This window comes from Pan paniscus, chromosome 2 (genome assembly GCF_029289425.2).
Source record: "Pan paniscus chromosome 2, NHGRI_mPanPan1-v2.0_pri, whole genome shotgun sequence".
Lineage (NCBI taxonomy): Eukaryota > Metazoa > Chordata > Mammalia > Primates > Hominidae > Pan > Pan paniscus.
Genome location: NC_085926.1, coordinates 131154402 through 131179503, shown reverse-complemented (window position 1 = coordinate 131179503; position 25102 = coordinate 131154402). Strand labels below are relative to the sequence as shown.

Here is a 25102-nt window from a genome sequence, read left to right as displayed (position 1 = left end):
GTGAGTGAGTGGATGCAAGGTGGAGGGAGGTGCCAGATTCTTTTAAACAATCAGCTCTTGGGGCATCTCTCAAGGTAACAAAAGAGCTAGAACTTGCTCACTTTCCTTCTCCCAGAGAGAGCACTAATCTATTAATGAGAGATCCACCTCCATGACCCAAACACCTCTCATTTAGCCCCACCTCCAAAACGGGATAAAATTTCAACATTAGACTTGGAGGGATCAGATATCCAAACCCCAGCACTCATCTAACATCACTCGCGAGATGCAAACTTTACTGCTTATGGGCTAGAACTCTCCCTATCTTAGCTATAAAGGCAGCAGAGGGACCACACTGCTGATTTTTCCTGTGTGTGGTAGGGCACCATGGCAGAATGAAGAAAAGGGCACATATGCAGGGGTCAGAGAGACATGGCTGTGAACTGAACTCACTGAGCACCCTGGGCCAGTCCTTGCTTATCCATCTGTAATGCTTCTTCATCTTGAAGCATCTGCCTCTGGAATAATTGAGGAGACTTAGGTAAACTGTCAGCAAATCCTTGTGAACATAGTAGGCACAAAGGAGGGTATAGCTTCTGTATTAATAATGACTTATGAACTGGCTAATGTCCACTAGTAATTGTTTTTGTTTTTTTTAAACAAATAGATATTCTCTGTAGCAGACTAAAGATAACTGTTATAAGCTGTTGCTTCTCTTTTCTTTGAGAAGTGAAGCCTAATTCCTCTTCCCCTGAGTTACTGTTGGTCTTACTTCCTCAGATAGTACAATGTGGCATGCGTATTATTCTGGGACTTTCAAGATTAATTCATAATAAGTCTTCTAAGCCTTGCCCAAGCCTCATACTGGTAGCTGCCATATAAGAATTCTGACCAATCTGAAGCCACCATGTTGTGGGGGAGCCCAAACTTTCCATGTGAGATGACCTCAGGGAGCCCTCGGCCATTAGAGTCATTCCAGCCTAGGTCCCAAACACTCTGCAGTGGAGACAGTAGGTTCTGCTAAGCCCTGCTCAAATTACAGATTCATGAACGAAATAAATAACTGTTATTTGCTTTAAGCCACAAGGTTTTAGACTAGTTTGTTATGTAATAATGAAAAACCAGAATACTCAATCATGATTTTTTATCCAAATTAAAAATATATTTTTATATATTTTTATCATAATGAGTTATATAAAATATGAGTTATATAAAATAACATATTGTGTGTGTTGATGCTAGTTCTCAAGTCTATTTTAGACACAGACTAAATGTCTTAAAAACATTTTGTTTGTGGACAATGTTAACATACACATAACTTAATAACTGGCTGACCAGTGACATATAGGAGCTATTGTGTGTATATGCATGTCAGTAATCAGGGTGGTTTAGTGAGGGCCACTACCTACCTCCTAACCAGCGGGAAACTACATATTCTGGACTGTTTGCATTTCCCAGCAAGCTTTGCAAACAGCAAGGTGTTAAGACACAGTCGTTTTCTGTAGCTAGCCAGATGATGTTTGAACCCCCTTCAGCATTCAGAGTTGCTCAATATAAGAGGATGGACCTCGTCATAGGATAAGTCTTGTCTCTCTGGACTGCAGGATAATTTACTGATGCCTTTCAAATAACATACGACCCTAAAATATTATGCAAACTTTGGGGCATACAATCGGCATAGATGAACTCAACAAACATTTTGCTGTTCCAAAATCTACTCTGTTGTTCTTTATTTCCTGTTTTTCTGGCTACAAAGCCTTCCTCCCCTTCTCTGAGGGGTATGTGTGTATGTGTGTATGTAAAATCCTATTTATCCTTCATATGTCTCCTCTCCCATCAAGGCAGAGTTAATCATTCCTTGATGACATTGCTTCTTTAATCTTTAAAGCCTATTCTTTAACAAACAAGCTTATCATTTTTTAAAAAGCAACAAACTGGCAGTCCCATAGAACACATGGAAAAGGAACATGAGAAAGTCCCTATAACACTTGGCGACTTTCCACCAGGCTGAAACAGGCTGACGTGATATGTGTTTTAAGGATTAGAATTCAGCAGAAGAAATGAGTCAATTAAAATGCCCGGCCAGAATGCTGTCTGTAGATGAAGTGCTTTGCACTGGGGGTACAACATAAGCTGAATTACTAAATTCTAAGGGCTGACTGACTGGTGATTTGCATCTCAGTATCTTTTCATTTTATTCTCTCAACAAAAGTTAACAAGGAGCCACTCAGCCTAGGAAAGATAGGTACTTCATTTACCTTAGCAAGAACAAGACAAACAATAACTCCCAATTTTCCAACTCACTGGCTTTGGTTTGACCTGGAGCGGGTAATGCCTATTGTCTTAAGTGGGTTAACTGGAACATCAAACCCACCAACTGGTTTTGGCTTTTACATTCATTCAGTAGCAATTCTAATCCCAAAGAAAGTACAATCACTACATGGCAATTGATGCTTTGTGGCACTATACCCAAAACACATGAGTGATGTGCAGAAAGAAAGTCATAATTGAACACTCTTTATTCCACCACAAAACCAAGAAGTCACATTTTCACCACTTGTTATTTGAGAACCATGTATAACTATGCATAACATTTTAAGCCAAAGGCTGTATGGCAACAGGTTCTATGTGTTAAAATACAGAAAATACAACCTACCATTTCCTCTTCATGAGGAATCTACAGCAGGTCATCCTGGAAGAATACTAAACTAAAGGCAATAATGTTTTTGGACACTCATTCCCAAATTAACTATGCTTAACACATCAATTTAGAATTATTATAATGGAGTTTAAATTATAACTGATGTCCAAGTTGTAACTATAATTGATGTTAAAACTTCCCTTTGGAATTTAGGAAAAACTGACCAGCATTAACATTAAAACAGAGATCTTAGAATGACTTAGTGCTTGATACTTCATCTAGATGAAGCAGAGTGAAACTTTACTGTCCTCTTTCACCAATCCAACCCTGGTCTCCATCCAAAAAGTAAGTTGTGGGCACCCAGCAAATAATAACATTAGTATATTTCAGGAAAGAAGAAATACAGTGTCAACTTACTTAACAGTTGGCAATAGAGGGCCTGTAAACTTCTCTTCATGGTATCATCTGGTCCTGCTTATCCTCCAGTTTATTCATGATTCTGTCTAGGAAATTGGGAGAAGAAAATTGTTACATCTGAGGAACATAATTTAAAAATCAGAAATAACTCCACTCAATAGGATCTTGGTTGTAATGCCTAACTTACCCAATTTCGAAGAGAAAAAATCTTGGGATAAATACACCACAGTTTAATTTACAATGGTGTATGTTATAAAATTACCAACTAATCAACTGGTCGAACCCTGAAACTATACACCCCACTGAAGGAAGCTCATAGGGGTAGCTAGTGAGAATCTGGGTTCAGAACTGAAGACTTTTTATGAATCTCTCATGAATCTCTGTAATCACAGGAGAAACAAAAAATTTATTTTCTCATCTCATTTCTGCTAAGGAGCTCACAAAACAAGCAAACACCCAAATAAAACAAACAAAAAACAAGCCAGAAAGCTTCGCCACACTTGAAACTGTATTATTTTAAATAACTTTTCTATTATTTTCTGATTACAAGGATACTTCTGGTATGGATCATTTAGAAAAAGAATACAGATAAAAATAAACAAGAAAATATATATTATCCATAATCCCACAAATAAGAGGTGATTACTGCTCACATTTTAGAGTGTATCTCTTTAGCCTTTTGAATGTGCACTTCTATTGGTCTGTTTCATTTTATATTTAATTTTTAATTTAATTTTTCCCCTTAGCAGCAGAAATAGCTTTGTGTTATTACTATTACTTTACAATTTTATTTTACATGGCAAATGTGTTTCTTTAAGATAAATTCCTAGAAATGGAAACACATTATGGAAGGACATAAATTAAGGCTTTTTGAAATAAATATATTACCAAATTGCTCCTCACCAATACTAGTATATTAGAATAATCATTAGACTACACTCTACCCAAGGAAGAAATTAATAATTTCATCTCTGCCGAGAGGCAAATATTTGGTCTCAATGTTTTAATTTGCATTTTATGTTTATTGGTCATTTGTATATAAAATTTTTAAAATTTACATTCTTTAACAATTCTCTACTAGCATGCCAAGTTTTTTGTTTTCTCATGACATCCCAAGTAGAACTATCTATCTATCTTTAATTTTTTTTTTTTTTTTTTTACTGAGATATAACTCATATATAAAATTCAGCCTTTAAGGTATACAATTCAGTGATTGGGAATATATTCAAAAGTTGTCCAACCATCACCACTACCTAATTCCAGAATGTTTTCATCACTCAAAAATGAAATCACCATGTTTACTATAAGTCACTCCCCAATTTCCCCTCTTTTGGCAACCATTAATCTATTGTCTCTATGGATTTGGCTATTCTGGACATTTTATATAAACAGAATCATATGTGTCTGGCTCTTCCACTCAGCATAATGTTTTCATTTTATTTTATGTTTTTTTTTGAGACGACGTCTCACTCTGTCGCCAGGCTGGAGTGTAGTGGCGCGATCTCAGCTCACTGCAACCTCCACCACTTGGGTTCAAGTGATTCTCGTGCCTCAGCCTCCCAAGAAGCTGGCATTATAGGCACACACCACCACATCCAGCTAATATTTGTATTTTTAGTAGAGACAGGGTTTCACCATGTTGGCCAGGATGGTCTTGATCTCCTGACCTCATGATCTGCCCATCTCAGCCTCCCAAAGTGCTGGGATTACAGGTGTGAGCCACTATGCCTGGCCTCAGCATAATGTTTTTAAGGCTCATCAATGTTATATAACATTCTAGGTTTTCAAGTGTTTTTTTTAATAAGAATTCTACCTACCTCACAGACACTCTACCATGGTTAGAAAGGCCTTCCTTAGTCCAAGATTATATAAATACTTGCCCATATTTTCTTCCTGATATAGTTTGGCCATGTCCCCACCCAAATCTCATCTTGAATTCCCACATGTTGTGGGAAGGACCTGGTGGCAGGTAATTGAATCATAGGGGTGGGTCTTTCCCATGCTGTTCTCATGATAGTGAATAAATCTCACAAGATCTGATGGTTTTAAAAATGGGAGTTTCCCTGCACAAGCTCTCTCTCTTTGCCTGCCACCATCCACATAAGATGTGACTTGCTCCTCCCTTGCCTCCCACCATGATTGTGAGGCCTCCCCAGCCATGTGGAACTGTAAGTCCATTAAACCTCTTTCTTTTGTAAATTTCCCAGTCTCGGGTATGTCTTTATTAGTAGTGTGAAAACAAACTAATACACTCCCAGTATTTTTAATTTCATTTATTATATTCTAAATATTTTCCTATTCTTAGATATTATAAACCAAAAATAAAATTCTAAGCACCCCAACTGACTGAATGGCTCCCTCCTCTCAGCCAAGGGAATTCCAAAGAAACCTGAAAAACTAGCTCAGGCCATGATGGGAAGTGGGGGCCAGACATGCCTTATTATACTTTCTTCCCTTTGGATTTGAAGCAAAACGGACCAGCATTAACATTAAAACAGTGATCTTAGAACTCACAGAACAGATTGTTTGTAGTAACAAGATACCAAATTCCAACCTGACTCTAGTTTAGCATCACATGGCAGATAGCAGGCCCTGAAAAATATCAAAGTATTTTACCCAAAAATATATTTCTTTGACATATTTTAAATAGTCCTGCAAAGCTATCTCTTGTAGAGGAAATTTACATACTGCAGAGAATTCCCTTGCCTTTCCAGGTCTTTTTCTGATCCTGGAAAGATTAGCTGAGAGTCTAGCACCTTTTAAATGACTGAACAGGAAACATTTGCAATCTATTACCTCTAAGGGCAGCCATTTTATGTGCATAATGAGAATCTTGGTTTCCACCACTGATTATCTTAACCCAGACACTCCTTTCTATTGATTCCAGGTCTTCAAATAATATTAATAACTCCTTCAACAAACTGCCAACCAGAAAATCTTTGAATACACCTATGACCTGTAAGCCCTTGCTTTGAGTTGTCTCACCTTTCTAGACCAAAACAATGTATACCTCACATGTATTGATTGATGTCTTATAAAACTTATAAAACGAGGTTGTAACCCAACCACCTTGGGCACATGTTCTAAGGACCTCCTGAGACTGTGTCGCAGGTCTTGGTCCTCACATTTGGCTCAGAAGAAATCTCTTCAAATATTTTATGGAGTTTGGTTTTTTCATCAACAATCTGTTTCTGGACTTTGTATTAAGTTTTATATTTTTCTGTTTGCTCATTCTTCAACTAGAACAACAAGTGTTTAAATTCAACCACTTGTATAGTGAGTTCTATATTATTACTCTTTTTAAAAAGACTTGTTACTTGAGATTGCTTTTTTTTAACCCCCCTCCAAAATTGACTTTAAGATCACTTTATTAAAATCCAGAAAAGGTACATTGGGATTATAGTCAGAATTACCTTCTATTTGCTTTATTAATTTGGGAGAGACTGACTTGATCTCATCAAAATCCAGCTAGGGTGAGGAAGAACATAAGTATTCCAAAACGTATTGCTCTGGAAATGAGAAGAATTCCTTTCAGGGGCTGGGAAGTGCTCTTCTTTGGGGGAGGGGGGTACAACAGCTCAATGACTTTTTTGGCTAGGCAAATTCGTCCCCCACCACCAGTGTGATCTGTATGAGGAAGAAAAAGAAAGATAGCTAAAGTGCTCTACATTACACAAAAATTAATTAGGGGCTGGGCGCGGTGGCTTATGCCTGTAATCCCAGCACTTTGGGAGGCCAAGGTGGGTGGATCACGAGGTCAGGAGATCGAGACCATCCTGGCTAACACGATGAAACCCTCTCTCTACTAAAAATACAAAAAATTAGCCGGGCATGGTGGCACGCACCTGTAGTCCCAGCTACTCAGGAGGCTGAGGCAGGAGAATTGCTTGAACCCAGGAAGTGGAGATTGCAGTGAGCCAAGATTGCACGCCATTGCACTCCAGCCTAGGCGGCAGAGCAGGACTCCAACTCAAAAAAAAAAAAAAAAAAATTAGAAGGTTTGAGTTTCCAGAGGCTATGGCTAGGAAAAAGGAGTTAAAGGGTCTAGAAATTAGAGAGGCTGAGGAGACGATACACAAGAAATATTGAGACAGGAGAGGCAACTCCAAAAGATGGTAGCAGGTGAGACCTAAGGATGAAGGATAAAGTGAGAAATTCCCCACAGGAGATGCCCCATGAATGTTAAGATGTCTAATATTTAATTTTTCATTGCTTCTTGTTTTATGCACATATACACTATATATGTATTAGTCTGCTTTCATGCTGCTGATAAAGACATACCCAAGACTGGGTAATTTATAAAGAAAAAGACGTTTAATGGACTCACGTTCCACACGGCTGGGGAGGACTCACAATCATGGTGGAAGGCAAAAAGCACATCTTACATGGCAGCGGGCAAGAGAGAAAAGAGCCAAGCAAAAGGGATTTCCCCTTTTAAAACCATCGGATCTCGTGACACTTATTCACTACCATGAGAACAGTATAGGGAAAACCACCCCCATGATTCAATTATCTTCCACTGAGTCCCCCTTCCCACAACATGTGGGAATTATAGGAGCTACAATTTAAGATGAGATTTGGGTGGGAACACAGCCAAACTGTATCAATATGCTACATTTGTGTTCCTTTTCCACAATGCTCATCCACAACCAGTATTGTCAAAACCTCAGTAAAAGTCTGACACAAAACAGCCTTGTATTAGTGATGCTTGACAGGGGCAATGAAAGAGAAGAGACCATGTTTCAAGTCAAGGGCGACCCACAAGCAGTCAGAGGCAGCAGCCTTAGGAGCCACAGCAATGGTTAGTGGGTATCTATGGAGCGTTTAGAATGTGGTAGGCATTCAATAAATGCTTAGTAAATAAACAATGAATGAATGAATAAATAAATGATCAATAACAAGAGAACAAAGAAACAGTTGTGGTTTAATATATTGATCAAGGGGATTATAAGCCCTTCAATAGTCTCTGGAAATTCTTAAAGATTTTTGAAAAAGTGACAGACTTCCCATAATACATGGAACAGGTTCACCTTATTCAGTTATCAAAAACAACTGAGCCTATAAATCTAGGAGATTTGGGATCAACTGGGTTACACAGGGCTATCCCAACTAGAAGCACCATTTGGCTATTTATTAAAAATTAATCTTAATTAGGTCTTCTTGTAGAGTTTCAGTGTTTTTCTTTAAGTTCTACAGTCCTGTCAAGTTTTATAGCTTTTAGACATTTTATATTTATTTTTTCACAGTGATAGAATTTCTGTTTCCATTATATTTCCTAATTGCCTCTATATAAAAATGACTGACATTCATTTTGTGACCTTACTGAACTAACTTACTATTCTAATGATGGTTTCTCAGCTGAATCTCTTGGGTCAATTGCGCTGCTTTGGATAGATGGCAAGCCACAATTAGATTCCATCAAAAGCCTCTTTCAACCATATAATAGAAAATATTAATCACATCAGTCTGGTCCCTCAGAGAATAATTTATGAGGATAACAATTTGGGGGATGAAATCCTAAGAAAGTACAGAGTTACATCCAAAAGCACTGCATAAAGGAAAAACAACCCACCCTTGCAACCCATGCTCCAGGCCCATGCCTACAGACCCAGTAACAGGTCTACTACAGTAGTTTTAAGCTCCAGGTTCAATTCCAAACACTCGGGTACCAGGCTGACCACCTGCTGACCGAGATATGAAGCCAGGCTGCCCGAAGACTCCAACAGCATGCCTGCTAATGGACAACATCAGATGACCTGCTCAGAATCTCTGGACAGGTTGACTGAAAAAGGGCTTTCCCAAACAAAGCAAGTCTGCAAATACTGGAATAAGTCCCTATTTCTTCAAACGCACAGACACCAACACATGGCAACAAGGATGAAGAACAATCAAAGAAACATGACACCACCAAAGAATAAAATTATGCACCAGTGACCAACCCTAAAGAAATAGAGACGTATAAACTGCCTAACAAAGAATTCAAATAATTGTATAACCAGCCTGGGCAACAAGGCAAGACCCCATTTCTACAAAAAAAATTTAAAAATTAGCTGGGCATGGTGATGTGTGCCTATGGTCCCAGCTCCTTGAGAGGCTGAGGTAGAAGGATTGCTTGCGTCTGGGAAGTTCAAGCTGTAGTGAGCCATAATCATGCTCCAGCCTGGGTGACAGAGTGAGAAAAAAAAAAGTACAAATAATTGTATGAAGGAAGTTAAGTGCAGAGAAACAATTCAACAAAATCAGGAGAATAATAAATGACCAAAATGAGAAATTTAATAGAAATTGAAATTATTTAAAAACAAGAAAACAAAGTAGACAATTCTGGAGCTGAAAAGTATAATACAATGAAAGAAATGAAAAATGCAATAGAAGGCATCAACAACAGAAATGGTCAAGCAGAAGAAAAATTTGTGAACTTGAAGACAAGTTATCTGAAAATATATAGTCAGAGGAGAAAAAATAATAAAAAGGAATGAAGAGAGCTTATGGGATTGGTGGAGCAACAACAAAAGAGCAAATATTTGAATTATAGGAGGGTTAAGAAAAAGACAAAGGAACACAAAGTTTAAAAATAAATAATAGAAAAGTTTTCAAATCTGGGAAAAGACATAAATATCCAGGTACAGGAAGGTCAAAGGCTTCCAATAAGATTCAATTGAAACAAGACAGATGATATATTATAATTGAACTGTTGGGTCCTGAAAGCAGCAAGAGAAAAGAAGCAAATAACATAAAATGGAGTTCTAAAAAGGCTGCAGTTTCTCAGCAGAAACCTTATAGGTGAAGAGAGAGTGGGATGATATATTCAAAGTATTGAAGGAAAAAAAATTGCCAAAAAAACCCCTGAAACCAGCAAAGCTGTCCTTCTGAAATAAAGAAGAGATAAAGACTTTTCCAGGCAAACAAAAGCTGAAGGAGTTCATCACCACCAGGCGTGTCTTACAAGAACTGCTAAAGGAAGTTCTCTGAGCTAAAAGAACACTAATTAATACAAGAAAACATATGAAAGCATAAAACTTACTGGTAAAAATAAGTGCATAGTCAAATTCAGAATACTCTAATACTGTAATGGTGGTATGTAAATCACCTTTATCTTTAGTATGGAGGTTAAAATATAAAACTATTAAAATAATAAGAGCTATGGTAATTTGTTGAAGGATACACAATATAAAAGATGTAAACTGTAACATCAAAAATTTAAAATATAGAGAAGTGGAGTAAAATTGTAAAGGTTTATTTTGCAATCAAAGTTAAGTTGTTATCAGCTTGAAAAAAGGCTTTCATAAGTTGCTTTATGTAAGCCTCATGGTAAACACAAAGCAAAATACTATAGTGGAGCCACAAAAGTGAAAAAAAAAAAAAAAAAAAAAGGAATCAATGTATGCCACTAGAGGAAGACACCTGATCACAAAGGAACGCAGCAAGAGAGGAAGAAAGGATCAAAGGATCTACAAAACAACCATGAAACAATTAACAAAGTGACAGTAGTAAGTCTGTAAAATAATAAGAAATATGTATTAGACCCTTCTCCTAGTCATTGCACAAAACTCCTTATAATTTACTGAGTGATAGGAGTGCCAGGAGAATCTTTTGTTCTAATATTTGGTCTTGGCACCAGTTCCTGACACAAAGCCCCTATGACCTTTGTTATTTCCTGAGTGATAGGAGCATTCAACACAGAGTTCCTAAATCCCTTGGAATTCCTCAGTGATAGGAGCATCTTTTTTTCTAATGAGGCAATTCTTGGTGGGCTCCTGGGTGGGGGCTGGTCACCAGAAAAATCAAGCCATGAATATAGCTTGCAGCTTTCAGCCCCATCCTACATTCTCCAGAGAGAAGAGAGGAGCTACAAATTGAGTTAATTAATCAATCATGCCTATGTGATGAAGCCTTCATAAAACTCCAAGAACTACAGGGTTTAGAGAGCTTACTGGTTGGTAAACACTTCCATATGCTGAGAGGGTGGTATACCCCAACTCCACAGGGACAGAAGCTCCTATGCTTGGGACTCTTCTAGACTTTACACTATTTATGTCTTTATCTGGCTGTTCACCTGTATCCTTTATTATTTCATTTATTAATAAACTGGTACATGTAAGTAAAGCACTTTCTGAGCTCTATGAGCCACTCTAGCAAGTTAATCAAACCCAAGGAGAGGGTAGTGGTGGTCCCAATTTACAGCCAGTTGGTCAGAAGTATAGGTGACAACCTACTACTTCTGATTGACATCTAAAGTAGGGAGCAGTCTTGTGGGACTGAGCCCTTAACCTGTAGGATCCGATCCTACCTCCAGGTAGCTACTGTCAGAATTAAAAATTGAATTATAGGATACTCAGCTGGTGTCCATGGGAGAACTGCTTCATGTGTAGGGAAATACCCTCACACATTTGGTGTCAGAAGTGTTGAGTAGTGTGAGAGTAAAGGTAAATAAATATGTAAATTTATTCAAATGTATTTATTTGAATATTTTTTATTCAAAAGTGGAATAACGTAGAATAAATGAATAAACTCCTTCTAAAAAGTCCTTATCAATAATTACCTTGATTATAAATGGATTACATTATCAAATCAAGAAACATAAGCTGGGCATGGTGGTGCACACCTGTAGTCCTAGCTAGTCAGGAGGCTGAGGCAGGAGGATCACTTGAGCCCAGGAGTTTGAGACTACAATAAGCTATGATCATGCTGCTGCACTCCAGCCTGGTCAACGCAGTGAGACTTCATCTCTTAAAAAAAAAATGACTGGATGAATAATAATAAAAAAGACTCAAATATATACTGCCTACAAGAGACTCATTTCACCTTTAAGGACACATACAAAATGAAAGTGAAGGGATGGAAAAATAATCCATGCAAACAGAAATAAAAAGAGAGCAGGGTAACTATACTTTTATCGGATAAAAAAGACTTTTAGTCAAAAACCGTAAAAAAAAAAAAAAAAACCGAAGAAACAAAAAACATCATTATATAAGGATGAAAGTTTCAATTCATCAAGAGGATATAACAATTATAAATACATATGCATCCAACATTGGAGCACCTACATACATAAAAAATATTAATAGATCTGAAAGGATAGACTCTTAATAATAGCAGGGGACTTCAAGGCTCCACTTTCAACAAAGGATGGATATGCAGACAGAAGATTAAGAAAGAAACATTGACTTAAACTACATTTTAGAGCAAATGGTACAGACATATATAGAACATTCCACCTAAGAGCAGCAGAATACACATTCTTCTCAAGCACACATAAAACATTTTCCAGGATAGACTATATATAACACAAGTCTTAAGTTTAAGAAGGTCTAAATCACATGAAATATATTTTCCAACCACAATAGTATAATACTAAAAGTCAATAACAGGAGGAATTTCAGAAAATTCACAAACACTTAGAAATTAAACAACATGTCCCTAAGCAACCAAAGAATAAATTAAATGGAAGAATAAAAATTATCTTGAGACAAATGAAAATAAGCACATACTACACCAAAGCTTGAAGGATGCAAAACAAAAGCAGTTCTAAGAGGAAAATTTACAGCAATAAAAGCCTACATCAAAAAAGAATATTTCAAATAAATAAACTAACATCATACATCAACAAAATAGAAATAAAAGAACAAATTAAGCCCAAAGTTAGAAGGAAGGAAATAATAAAGGCCAAAGCATAAATAAATGACAGAGAGACCATATAAACAATAGAAAAGATTAATGAAACTGAGAGGTGGTAATCAATAAACTTTTAGCTAGACTAAGAAAAGAGAATACTCAAAGTTAGAAATGAAAGAAAAGACATTAGAATGAATACTACAGAAATACAAAGGATCATAACAGACTACTGTGGACAATTATATGCCAACAAATTGAATAATCTAGAAGAAATGGATAAACTTCTAGAGACATACAACCTACTAAGAGCGAATCATGAAGAAATAGAAATTCTGAACAGACCAGTAACAAGTAAGGAAATTGAATCAGTAATTAAAAGTCTCCCATTAGAGAAAAGCCCAGGGCCTGATGACTTAACTACTTAACTCTACCAAACATTTAAAGAAGAACTAATACCAATCCTTCTCAAACTCTTTCAAAAAAAACTTAAGAAGAGGGAAGAATTACAACTCATTTTTAGAAGGCTAGCCTTACCCTGATTCCCAAGCCAGACAGGGATACTACAGGAAAAGAAAATTATAGGTCAGCATCCCTGATGAATATAGGACACAAAAATCCTCAACAAAATGCTTGCAAACAAAGTTCAACAGCACATCAAAAGGATTATTCACCAAGATTAAGTGAAATTTATCCCAGAGATGCAAGGATGCTTCAACATACTCAAGTCTACTAATTAAAGAATGAAGAACAAAAATCACATTATCATTTCAAAAGTCAAACCATTTGAAAAAATTCAACATCCTAACATGATAATAAAAACTCTCAATAAATTAAGTATACAATAAAAGTAACTCAATGCAACAAAGGCCATATATGACAAACCCACAGCTAACATATGCAACAATGTAAAATTGAAAGCTTTTCCTTTAAGATCAGGAACAAGACAAAGAAGCCATTACTGTCACTTCTATTCAATATAGTACTAGAGTCCTAGCCAAAGCAGTTAGGCAAGAGAAAGAAATAAAAGGCATCCAAACTGGAAAGAAAAAAATTAAATGTCTCTGTCCGCAGATGACATAATATTATATATAGAAAACCTTAAAGAATCCACCAAAACACTGTTAAAACTGACAAATCCAGTAAAGTTGCAGAATACAAGAAACAAACACACATAATTAGTTGCATGTCTATACACTAACAACAAACTATCTAAAGAGAGCAATAAAACAATCCCATTTGCAATAGTTATAAAAAAATACTTAGAAATAAATTGAACCAAGAAGATGGAAGACCTGTACACAGAAAACTACAAACTATTAATGAAAGAAATTGAAGACATAAATAAATGGAAAGACATCCTATGTTCATGGATTGGAAAAATTAATGTTAAAATGTCCATACTAACTAAAGAAATATACAGATTCAATGCAATTCCTATCAAAATTCCAATGACATTTTTTACAGAAAGAGAGAAAACAATCTTGAAATTGGTAATGAACCACAAAGACTCCAAATAGCCAAAGTAATCTTGAGCAAAAAGAACAAATATGGAGGCATCACACTACCTGACTTCAAAATACACCACAAAACTATAGTAATCAAAACTGTTTGGTATTGACATAAAAACAGACCTATGAAACAGAACAGAGAGCCCAGAAATAAATCCGTGCATTTATGGCCAATTGATTTTTGACAAAGATGCCAAGAACACATTAATAGGGAAAGGACAATCTCTTCAATAAATGGCATTGGGAAAATTGAATATCAACATGCAGAAATAATGAAATTAGACTACTATGTCACCAATATATAAAACTCAATTCCAAATAGATTAAAGACATAAATATAAGACTGAAACTGTAAATCTACTACTAGAAGAAGACATATGGGAAAATCTCCATGACATTGGTTTGGTCAATGATTTTTTGGATATGACCCCAAAGCACAAGCAACAAAAGCAAAAATACACAAATCAGATTACATCAAACAAACAAGCTTTTATACAGCAAAAGAAACAACAGAGTTATGAGACAATCTATGGAATGGGAAAATGTATTTGAAAACTGTGCATATGATAAAGGATTAATATACAAAATATATAAAGAACTCAACTGAATAGTAAGAAAACAACCAGATTAAAAAATGAGCAAAAAAACTGAATAGACATTTCTCAAAAGAGGACATACCCATGGTCCAGAGGTTCATGAAAAAATGCTCAACATCACTGTACACTAACAACAGAGAGATACAAATCAAAACCACAATGAGACATCAACTCACATCTGTTAGAATGGCTATTACCAAAAAGATCCAAGATAAATTTTGGCAAAGATGTGAAGAAAAGGGAACTCTTGCACACTGTTGATCGGAAGGTAAATTAGTACAACTATTATGGAATACAGTAGCGAGGTTCCTGAAAAAATAAAAACTAAAACTACCACATAATCCATCAATCCCACTACAGGGTATATATTCAAGGAAAATGAAATCAGTATGCAGAGATATGCACGTCCATGTTCACTGTAGCAATATTCACAACAGTCAAGATATGAAATCAACCTAAGTATCTGTCAACAGATGAATGGTTAAAGAAATTGTGGTATATATGTACACACAATGGAATACCATTCAGCATTTAAAAAGAAGCAATTCCTGTCATTTGTAACATGGATAAACTTGGAAGATAGTAAGTGAAATAAGCCCAGCACAGAAAAACAACTACCATACGATCTCACTTATACGTTTAATCTAAAAAAGTTGAACTAATAGAAGCAGAGTAGAACGGTGGTTACCAAGGGCTTGGGGAGAGGGAGTTGGGGAGACGTTATTTGAAGGATACAAAGTTTCAGTTAGGAGAAATAAATTCAAAAGATTTATTGTACAACATGGTGACAATAGTTAATAACATATTGTATTCTTGGAAATCACTAAGAGTAGATTTTAAGTGTTCTCACCATAAAAAATATGCAAGGGAAAGCATTTGACCACACATATGACATAGTGGCACAGGTGGGGACTTCACTGATTATTAGCACAAGAGAAACACAGGGATATGAGTAACCTGGACCATACCTTACTTAAGGAGAGTGAGCCTAATAGAACCCTGCTTCTCAAGCTTAAGTGGGACAGTCATATATCACTTGCACTGAGTCAGAAGGAATACTTCTCAATTTCATAGAACACTAAAAATGTTCTAATTAAAAATGTCTATGGTGTCAGAAAATAGCCATAAAGAGCCAAATGAAAAGCTCTGATATCTGATATGCATATTGACTTGAAATGACAAGTACATGAAGAGCAAGTAAGGAGGAACAGCCGGGAAATCTCTGGGGAAAAAAAAACAAGGTGGTGTGGGGGCAACTGCTGGCCTTATCAGATACTAAAACATACTCTAAAGCCTCTATAAAGCATTTGATATTGGCACACGAGTAGGCCCAATGATATATGAAAATTTAGGATTGATAAAGGCAGCATATCAAATCAGTTGGGGAAAATATAAGCATTTAACAAATGTTGAGATACTGGTTGAGCAATATGGAAAATGGTAAAACTATACTCATTCCAAACACCATACCGCAACTTAAATTCCAAATCGATCAGATATTTAAATGTAAAAAAGCATAAAAGTACTAGGAAAAAAAATACAGGTATATTCTACTATTATTTGTGAGTACAGAAGCTTTGCTAATTCTGACTCAAAATCTAAAGCAATAAGGAAAAAGACTGATAAACTTTATTATACATATAAATTCAGTAAAAATACAAAGCAAAAGTAAAAATGAAAAAAACAAAAACTCTTCAACTTATAACAGGCAAGGGGTTAATATCCCTAAAATTTCTTTGTAATCCCAAAATAAATACTTGCAATGCTTTCATGGTCATTAGTGGACACGCATAGAGTGGCAAAAAATTTCAGTCAATCAACGCATACATTCCCAGCTTAAGATGAACAAGGTGATGCTCCGTCTTTCTTGTTTCAGCTCTTTACTGGAAACAAATGTCCTCTCCATGGACTATTTAGTGCTTTTTTTTTTTTTTTTTTTTACATTTTTATGCTTTTGTGTTGGTGATTTTACTATTAAATATGGCTTGCAAGCAAAGTGCTGAGATGCTGTTTAGTGTTTCTAAGCACAGTAAGTTGTGATGTAGCTTTTACAGAAAATGCTGTAGATGAGCTTCATTCAGGCATAAGTTACAGTGCTGTTGGCCATAAGCTCAATGTTAGTGAATCAACAATATATACTAAATAAGGTGTCTTTAATCAGAAACACATAAAAGAAGGGTACATACTGATCAGTTGATAAAAGTTTGTGAGAGGCTCAAAGGAAACTAACCTTCTATTTCTCTTATGAGAAATGGTTCCAAATTAGATAATTCAACATTCATGGCGACTATATACAATAGCAGCCCCCAACCTTTTTGGCACCAGGGACCAGTTTCGAGAAAGACAATTTTTCTACAGACCTGGGGTGGGGGACATGGTTTTGGGATGAAACTGTCCCACCTCAGATCATCTGGCATTAGATTCTTATAAGGAACATGCAACCTAGATCCCTCACACACACAGTTCACAATAGGGTTCCTGCTCCTATGAGAATGTAATGCCACCACTGATCTGACAGGAGGTGGAACTCAGCTGGTAATGCTCCCTCACCTGCAGCTCACCTCCTGCTAATGCATCCTGGTTCCTAACAGGCCATGGACTGGTACCAGTCTGTGGCCCAGGGGTTGGGGGATGCCGGTTATATAACGTAACTACCATGAATAACAAGAATTGACTGTAGTTGAATTGAGATTTAAAATATTTTGTGAGACAAAGCGTGATGATAACCAACAACCTAGGCCAATAGTAGAGCTTAGAAAAGACAGAACATGAGATTTCCGTCTCCCTAGGAAAAGAGAAGATTTGATTAAGTTGGTGGCCAACGTGCCTTAGAGAACCCTCAGGGAAAATAAAAGACTAGGAAGGTTGAGATATAGAATATAACCCTTCCTTTGGATCTAGTTCCTTGCAGTGGGGGCGGGGAGGACAGAAGTGACTAACATCACAGATTTGTGAGGAGATTGAGAAAGGAGCATATGCCTGCTTTACAGGTGGGGACATGGACACCAAGAAGTCAAGGTCTTTGCTCAAGATCAAACCTATTATCTATGTGCCTGTAAACTAGTTTCTTGAGCTCTGATCCTTGAATTTCCTGTAATAGGGGTAAGAATGGTACTAGATATACTTGCTGCAAAGATGGAGACAAGGCATGTCAAGCACTTGGCCCAGGGCCAGGTACACAGTAAGTTCTCTGTGCAAGTTAGCAACTATCGCCCAGTAGCAGAATGCAAGACAAACTGGGCCAGAGCTCAATTTGAGAGAGTTGTCTCTGTTAATTGTGATTCCCCGAAGCCAGAAATGACCCAAAGGCTTTTGGGCCATTCCCCAAATAGCCCCTTCTGTTAAATCTAGTGTCATATTAAAATTGGATTTATTAATTACTCTTAGGGGTATAAATTGAATTTTAAGGGTCTTATTTATAAGTTATACTTCTGCCTTCTTTAAAAGGAATCTGAGGAAGCTTACAACTAGATGCAACTTGAATAACAGAATTAATAACAAACCAAAGCACAATAATGACTCCAGAAAGAAAAGTCCAAAACAATGTGGCAAAAGGGAGGATTAATTTTACCATAAGACGGAATGGGACAATACATTTCCCTTGGAGCTTCCTGGAAATGAAGGCAAAAAGGATAGCTAGTATCATTTGTTTCTGGCTACATAAACAGAAGTACATTTTTAATTTTGTTCAGAAACACAAACCTCATCTGTCACTCACTGCGAAGAAAAGATCATTAGACAGATCTTTTGACAAACATTAGCATCCTCAATAGCAGTTTTATAGAATATGAACAGAATACTCTTGTTTGGCTACTCCTTATCAACCCACAAAAAAAACTAAAGTCATTGTGCTAAGTAGTAATTCAGGGAAAGCATTTCAATGAGTAGTGCAAGCACAAGGGCAGGCCTGCCACTTAGTAGCTTTGCTCTGTGACCTTGGGTAAGTTACTTAATTTCTCTGGAGCCTCAACTTTCTCATTTCTAAATGGGGCTGATACCTAATTAGAGCACTCCTAGGGAATTAAATGTACTAAAACACCTACCATGTGTCTTGCACATCATGTCTCTCCCTTTCTCCTGAGCTAATAACGGTGTACAGACATGCTGCTTTTGGTTATTTGCAATAGACAGAACTGGGAAAACAGAAGGAATGAATATTCATCATGTTATCTCAGGGCCTGAGCATCTTGTTCCATGAGCAACAGGTTACTTCAGGAAGGCAAATATGAATGTCTCTCAGGCTTACTTATAGCATAAGTCACACATGAATGCATGTGTCCACAGGGCTGGGTTTGGGTTATAATGTCATTTTTAGTTAAATTCTTTTGATACAGATGCTTTGCATATTAAACGCAGGAATATCCTTCACTTCCATAAAGAAACAGTTGTTCTCTCTCATTTTCTTTCTCTCTTTTTTTTCTTTTTTTTTTTTTGAGACAGAGTCTCCCTCTGTCACTCAGGCTGGAGTGCAGTGGTGCAATTTCGGCCCTACTGCAACCTCCACCGCCCAAGTTCAAGCCATTCTCATGCCTCAGCCTCCCGAATAGCTGGGATTCCAGGCATGTACCACAACATCTGACTGATTTTTGTATTTTTAGCAGAAACAGGTTTCGCCATGTTGCCCAAGCTGGTCTTGAACTACTGACCTCAGGTGATCCACCTGCCTTGGCCTCCCAAAGTACTGGGATTACAGGCATGAGACACCATGCCTGGCCGTTCTCTCTCATTTTCCTTGAAATCTGTGCTAGTCCTAGTCTATCTTTTAAATTTTTATACTTTGTACAAGAAATATTTCACTGTCCTCTGAACTTATGATCAACAGTGTGGGTACAATTACAATAACTGTCACTTTGTGGCAGTTCTGTGAGATTACAGGGAGTATAATGAACTAGAAAGCAAATGGGAATAGTGGTTTTTTGACTCACACCAAACAGATCTTTTCTCTTGTTTTTCTTAAGAAAACAGAAAATTCTCTCAAAAATTTTCTCCTAAGTTTTTAAGAAAAGTCAGAAATCTGGATATTTAGATGGAATTTCCCTATTTTAAAATGCTGACAATTAATTCATGTAGGCCAAGACTACAAGCCAGATGAAAGAGGGCTGTGTAATTCCTGATTTAGAGAGGCTTTCATAATTCAGAAAGGTACATGGGCACTTTTCTAGAAAACTGAGGAGCAGAGTGCCTGTCCCTGGAGGGATTTATACTGAGGCAGGAGGCAGAGCAGATCCCTCCCTGCATTCTGCAAGTCCTCCAGCCAGCCTGGAGTCTAGGCTATCACTCACGATATTTTCAAGGGGGAAAAAATCCCACCTGTAATAGAGCTCCTTTCTGCTCTTCTCTTTCATATTTCCCTTTCTAAAAAATAAAATAAAATAAAATAAAGGAGGTTGTCAGTTCCACCAAGATGCAGAATTCCAAACAAAAGAGAAAAACTGTTAATCTCCTGCTAAGGAAAAGCCTACAAAAGGGAATCAATTAATGTGAATTCTACTTGAGGACTCAGAAGTAATTGCTTGAGTGCTCCTCAAGAAAGACTGCTGGAGTCTATTTGCATTTGTTGAGGGAGGGTGTTCTGCTCTCCACAGCCACTGAGGTCAGCAATGGGGTAAAAATAGTACCAGGAGTTTGAGGCTTATTAGAATGACACAGAACCTCCTTCTTCTGTGTGATTTAGTGATTAGATTACAGTGAATTAGGATCATTTATCTCCTTTGAGGAGATAGGAAGTTGCTTGTGCAGGGTGAAGAATACGTATCATACTTCCCTTTTTATGGTTTTGGTGTTAAAGACTGAATATTGAGGTCAGGGAATTAAATGATATTGTAGAGATGCCAAATACTAAAGGAGCATGTTCTATCATTTTGACTGCACTGCTTATGAAAAAGATTATTTCTTGTACACAGCAAACTCATTCATTTTTCTTTTTTCTTTTGCAATGCCTGATAAACATCTTCAGAAATTGAATTCAGGGACCTAAAAATTATGTGTATTTCCTTTGGGCAGCAGTCAATTTTCCTGAAAGATGTGCTGATGTTTTTACAGTAGAAAGGGAGGTAAGGTCATAGAAAGTAGGCACAGTTCTTACCAGAACGTTTTACATGTGAAAAGAACATTTAAACCCAAGAGGCATGCTTTGAAGAGGCAATACACTTCAGCATGTGAAATTATTCATAATATTATAGTCATTAATAAATTTTAATTTTTTGCTACCAAGTGGCATGTTGATTAAAAATTAGTTAATTTTAATTTTGACCTTTAACCTCAAATTTGCTTTTCTGGGGCCTCATTCCCCTTTCTTAGTTCCTCTCATTCCACTTGAATCCACATAAAAACTTCTTTAAGTCTTAAGCTAGTATAAAGATGGTTTTAATACGTGTTTCTGGTTTAATCTTTCAAAATACATCATTTATGTCAAGTGGTTCCACAGGGTTGGCAGGCAGTCTGTTGAATATACAGCTGGAATAAAAATTATAGTGAAATGGAAAATATGTGAGCAAGAGTAGGTTGGGCCAATATTAAACAGACACAGCTATCATCTGAAGAGTATGAATTAAGTTCACTGTTTGGACTTGTGCAGGAATGCTTAGTCCCACAGTGAAGTTCATGATATTCCCAACATTTTGAATGAGTTTTATCTTTGTCTTGCTCCAGGAAGCATGCATAAAATAATACAATAGCTTTATATCATTATGTTGATAATTCTACCTTGCTTTGATGACTGGAAGGCTAGAAGAAATATCTGAAAGTACCAAGATTGGTAATTTCCCAAACTAGCTGATGGCCAGAATCTACTTCAAACATATATCCCTAGGTCTTTCCCTTAGGAATTCTGACTCCCAGGTTATGGGATGGAGAAATTTTAAAAGGCTCCCAATATGGCTATTATGATCAGCAAATCCTGGAATCCAAAAACCTAATCTAGCAGTTCTTAATGCTGAGTGAACACTAGAACAATGACTGAACACTAGAACAATGGAGGAACACAGCAATGCTTATGCCATGCTACATCCCAGATTAAGGAAATCAGACTCCCTGAAGGAATGTAGGAAGCTTCCAAGTGATTCTACTGTATAGTTGGGTTGAGAACCAGGAATCCTTACTCCATCCTCAGAGAGTACTAGAGCCACAGTGAGGCCAGGCCCACTTATTCTCTTCCCTGAAAGTGACAGTTTTACAAGAGATGGAGGAAGTGGGATGATAAATGAAACCACATTTGCAAGTTATATTCAAAACAGCAAAGGAGTGAGTCAGTGTTTCTTAAACATTTGGATCCAATGCCTTTAATGCAATTCAAGTTTTAAGCAACATGAGCTTTTGGTGATCTTTCACCCAATCTCTGACTCTGATAAGCCTCTCACTTGTCCCTACTGCTTGATTCATAGGGATGTCTTGAAGAATAAGGAGATAGTGACTGAAAAGGAGAGAGATGAGGTTCAGGGAAGTGAAGAGGGTGTGGGAAGCCACCCCCAGACTATGAGCTTGGCATGAAGCTGAAACCACCCTCCTCTCTAAATCATTCATTCTCAGGGTGGAAAAGTGCTCCTTTTCCTGAAGATGGCATTCATAGAGAAGATAGACTGAGAGAAAACAGTTGAGGCTGCAAATTCTGAGTGGGGGCAATGGAGGAGAGACTACACCAAAGGAACCTCCTTCCCCGCTGGGGACCATAGCCAACTACACAGAGAGGCGGGGCAGGAAGATGCAGTACACACAGCAGTAAGCCAGGAGATCCATTTTGGAAAATACTGAGTGGCACAACTTAACATGCACTGTGCTAATAGGAGGGGCTGGGGCTGAGAATAAAAACAAATGAGACATGCTCCCCATCTTTAAGAGCTTGCAGCTTGGCATGGAGAGAGACTATCTTGTCAAAAATCACTCTATAGACAGCTTTGCCTATGTATTTGTCTAATGCACTTGTATTAGACAAGGTATATCATAGAGAATTATATTCTAACAAATTAGAAAATGGGGCAGGCATGGTGGCTCATACCTATAATCCCAGGTCTTTGGAAGGCCAAGGCAGGAAGGCTGCTTGAGGCCGGAGTTGAGACCAGCTTGGCAAAATAGCAAAACCCCATTCCTTAAAAAAAAAAAAAAAAAAAAATTAGCCAGGTGTGGTGGCCTGTGTCTATAGTCAGAGCTACTTAGAAGGGGCTGGGGCAGCAGGATTCCTTGAGCTAGTTTGAAGTTTCAGTGAGCTATGATTGTGCCACTGCACTTCAGCCTGGGCAACTGCGAGACCCTGTCTCTTAAAAGCCTTACCCTTCTTGAGTCTCAGCATTACTATCAATAAAATGGGTACAACGTCTATACTGCAAGACAGTTTTGAGAATAAAATGACATGAACATCCACACAAAGTCTGGAATGCAAAAGTACCAGAATCATGCCCTATTTTCTCTTTAAAAGAAAAATTGTTATCTTCTAGAGTAGCAAGACAAGGTTTCTGAAGGAGGTGGAAATTCAGCTAAACCTTGAAGGTTAAGAGTGATGGAAAACGCAAAGGCACAGAGGTAAGACAGTGAGGCAGGAGTTTGAGAATGAGTACATTAAACAACAGGAGATCTACCACTGGCTGCTGTAAAATCCTTCCCCAATACAGTTTTGGATGTAATGTGACTGGTTCTCCAGCTTCTGAAAGAGTTGGGCCAATGTTCTTGTCTTCTGGAGGAGGGGAGAATATATTCAGGAGAGGACAAGACTGACAGGGAAGTAGCTGGTGGTAGTTGGAAATCAGCAAGATGGGAGCTGGGTCCCCAAAGCACAATCTTCCCAAATCAATAGAAGAAATAAATGCCTACTAACCATGGGATAGCTGGAAGCCCCAGCCAGCTACAGGATCCAGAATCATCCCCATTGGCCGGGCGCGGTGGCTCACGCCTGTAATCCCAGCACTTTGGGAGGCCGAAGCGGGCGGATCACGAGGTCAGGAGATCGAGACCATCCTGGCTAACACTGTGAAACCCCGTCTCTACTAAAACTACAAAAAATTAGCCGGGCGTGGTAGCGGGCGCCTGTAGTCCCAGCTACTCGGGAGGCTGAGGCAGGAGAATGGCGTGAACCCAGGAGGCGGAGCTTGCAGTGAGCCGAGATCGCGCCACTGCACTCCAGCCTGGGCGACAGAGCGAGACTCCGTCTCAAAAAAAAAAAAAAAAAAAAAAAAAAAAAAAAAAAAAAAAAAACAGAATCATCCCCATCAATGTTTACACAGCTTTAGATGACTAACACTAGATGGTGGCAAACCCAAGTTTACACCTGGATAGATCTGGCTCCTGCAGCTAGATCCTCAGAACTCAAGGCTGGCTAATTATGTAGGCTGGCTTTCATCATTCCATTTCAACTTCACAGTAATGTTACCACGTGGTCTACACAAGTGGTTCTCAAAGTTTGGTCCTCAGACCACAAGCAGCACCCAGGAGCTTGTTAGAAATGAAAATGATCAGGTTCTACCTCAGACCCACTGAATCAGAAACTCTAAGGGTGGGGCCCAGTAATTTGTGCTTCAACAAGCTCTCCAGGATGTATACTAACGTTTGGGAACCCCTGCTTTACACACAGGAATTTCTGGGCCTATTATGCCATGGCAGGGTTTTACTGTACAACTGTGACCTTGGATAAATAATATACCACTATATAGGACCAACAAAATGAAGAAAGAGGTAGCTGGAACAGAAAGATCTATCTCCAAGGTCCCTTTCAATTGTAACATGCTATAATTTATTAGTTCACCAGTGGGGGAAATGTTTACAGCTCATTAGTTCAAACAGATGGGTAGTGTTGGCATTTGTGGATCTTGTTGCATGCATTGAGTGTGGTATGTTTGAATTCTAATGGCTAATTTTAACATGCTACACATCTTCATTATTAGACTTATTAGGCTATTAATGTTGATGCTATATGATTGACCCCCATATGGAGGGGAGCATTAAAACATGAGCTTTGTGTGAGGAAAACCAACAATTTAATTGCAATGAATTTCTTGTCTCTGTTGTGGTTACATATAATCATTAAGAACTAGACCTTTCACTGAATTAAAATTCTAAACAAAGGCAGTCAGAATTGATTTAAACAATTAAGTCCTGGAACAACTACTTTCAAATAAACCTCTCATCCAGAACCTAAAAAACTTTATGATGATAGCCAATACTTACAGGTAAATCAAACACGTAAGCCACTTCGCCTGACAAATCAGCTCAAATCAGAGGTCCAGGGGAGGGGTGGCAAGATGGCCAAACAGGAACAGCTCTGGTCTGCAGCTCCCAGTGAGATCAACGCAGAAGGCGAGTGACTTCTGCATTTCCAACTAAAGTACCTGGCTCACCTCACTGGGACTGGTTAGAAAGTGGGT

General features: G+C 37.7%; 1 protein-coding gene across 9 annotated transcripts in view; it reads right to left on the bottom strand.

Moving 5' to 3' along the window:
• TMEM108 (transmembrane protein 108) overlaps window positions 1-25102 on the bottom strand; it is a 362678-nt gene that overhangs the window by 166556 nt on the left and 171020 nt on the right. For 4 of the 9 annotated variants that reach the window (XM_003822511.5, XM_057301914.2, XM_034957410.3 and 1 more), the window contains one exon: window positions 3038-3123. In XM_003822511.5, coding sequence (XP_003822559.2) covers window positions 3038-3077 — 40 coding nt within the window. In that variant the 5' untranslated portion in view covers window positions 3078-3123. Of the gene's footprint in view, window positions 1-3037; window positions 3124-22746; window positions 22837-25102 lie in introns of all 9 variants that reach the window. The other 5 variants (XM_055110470.2, XM_057301916.2, XM_008976099.4 and 2 more) reach the window with 3 other exon arrangements.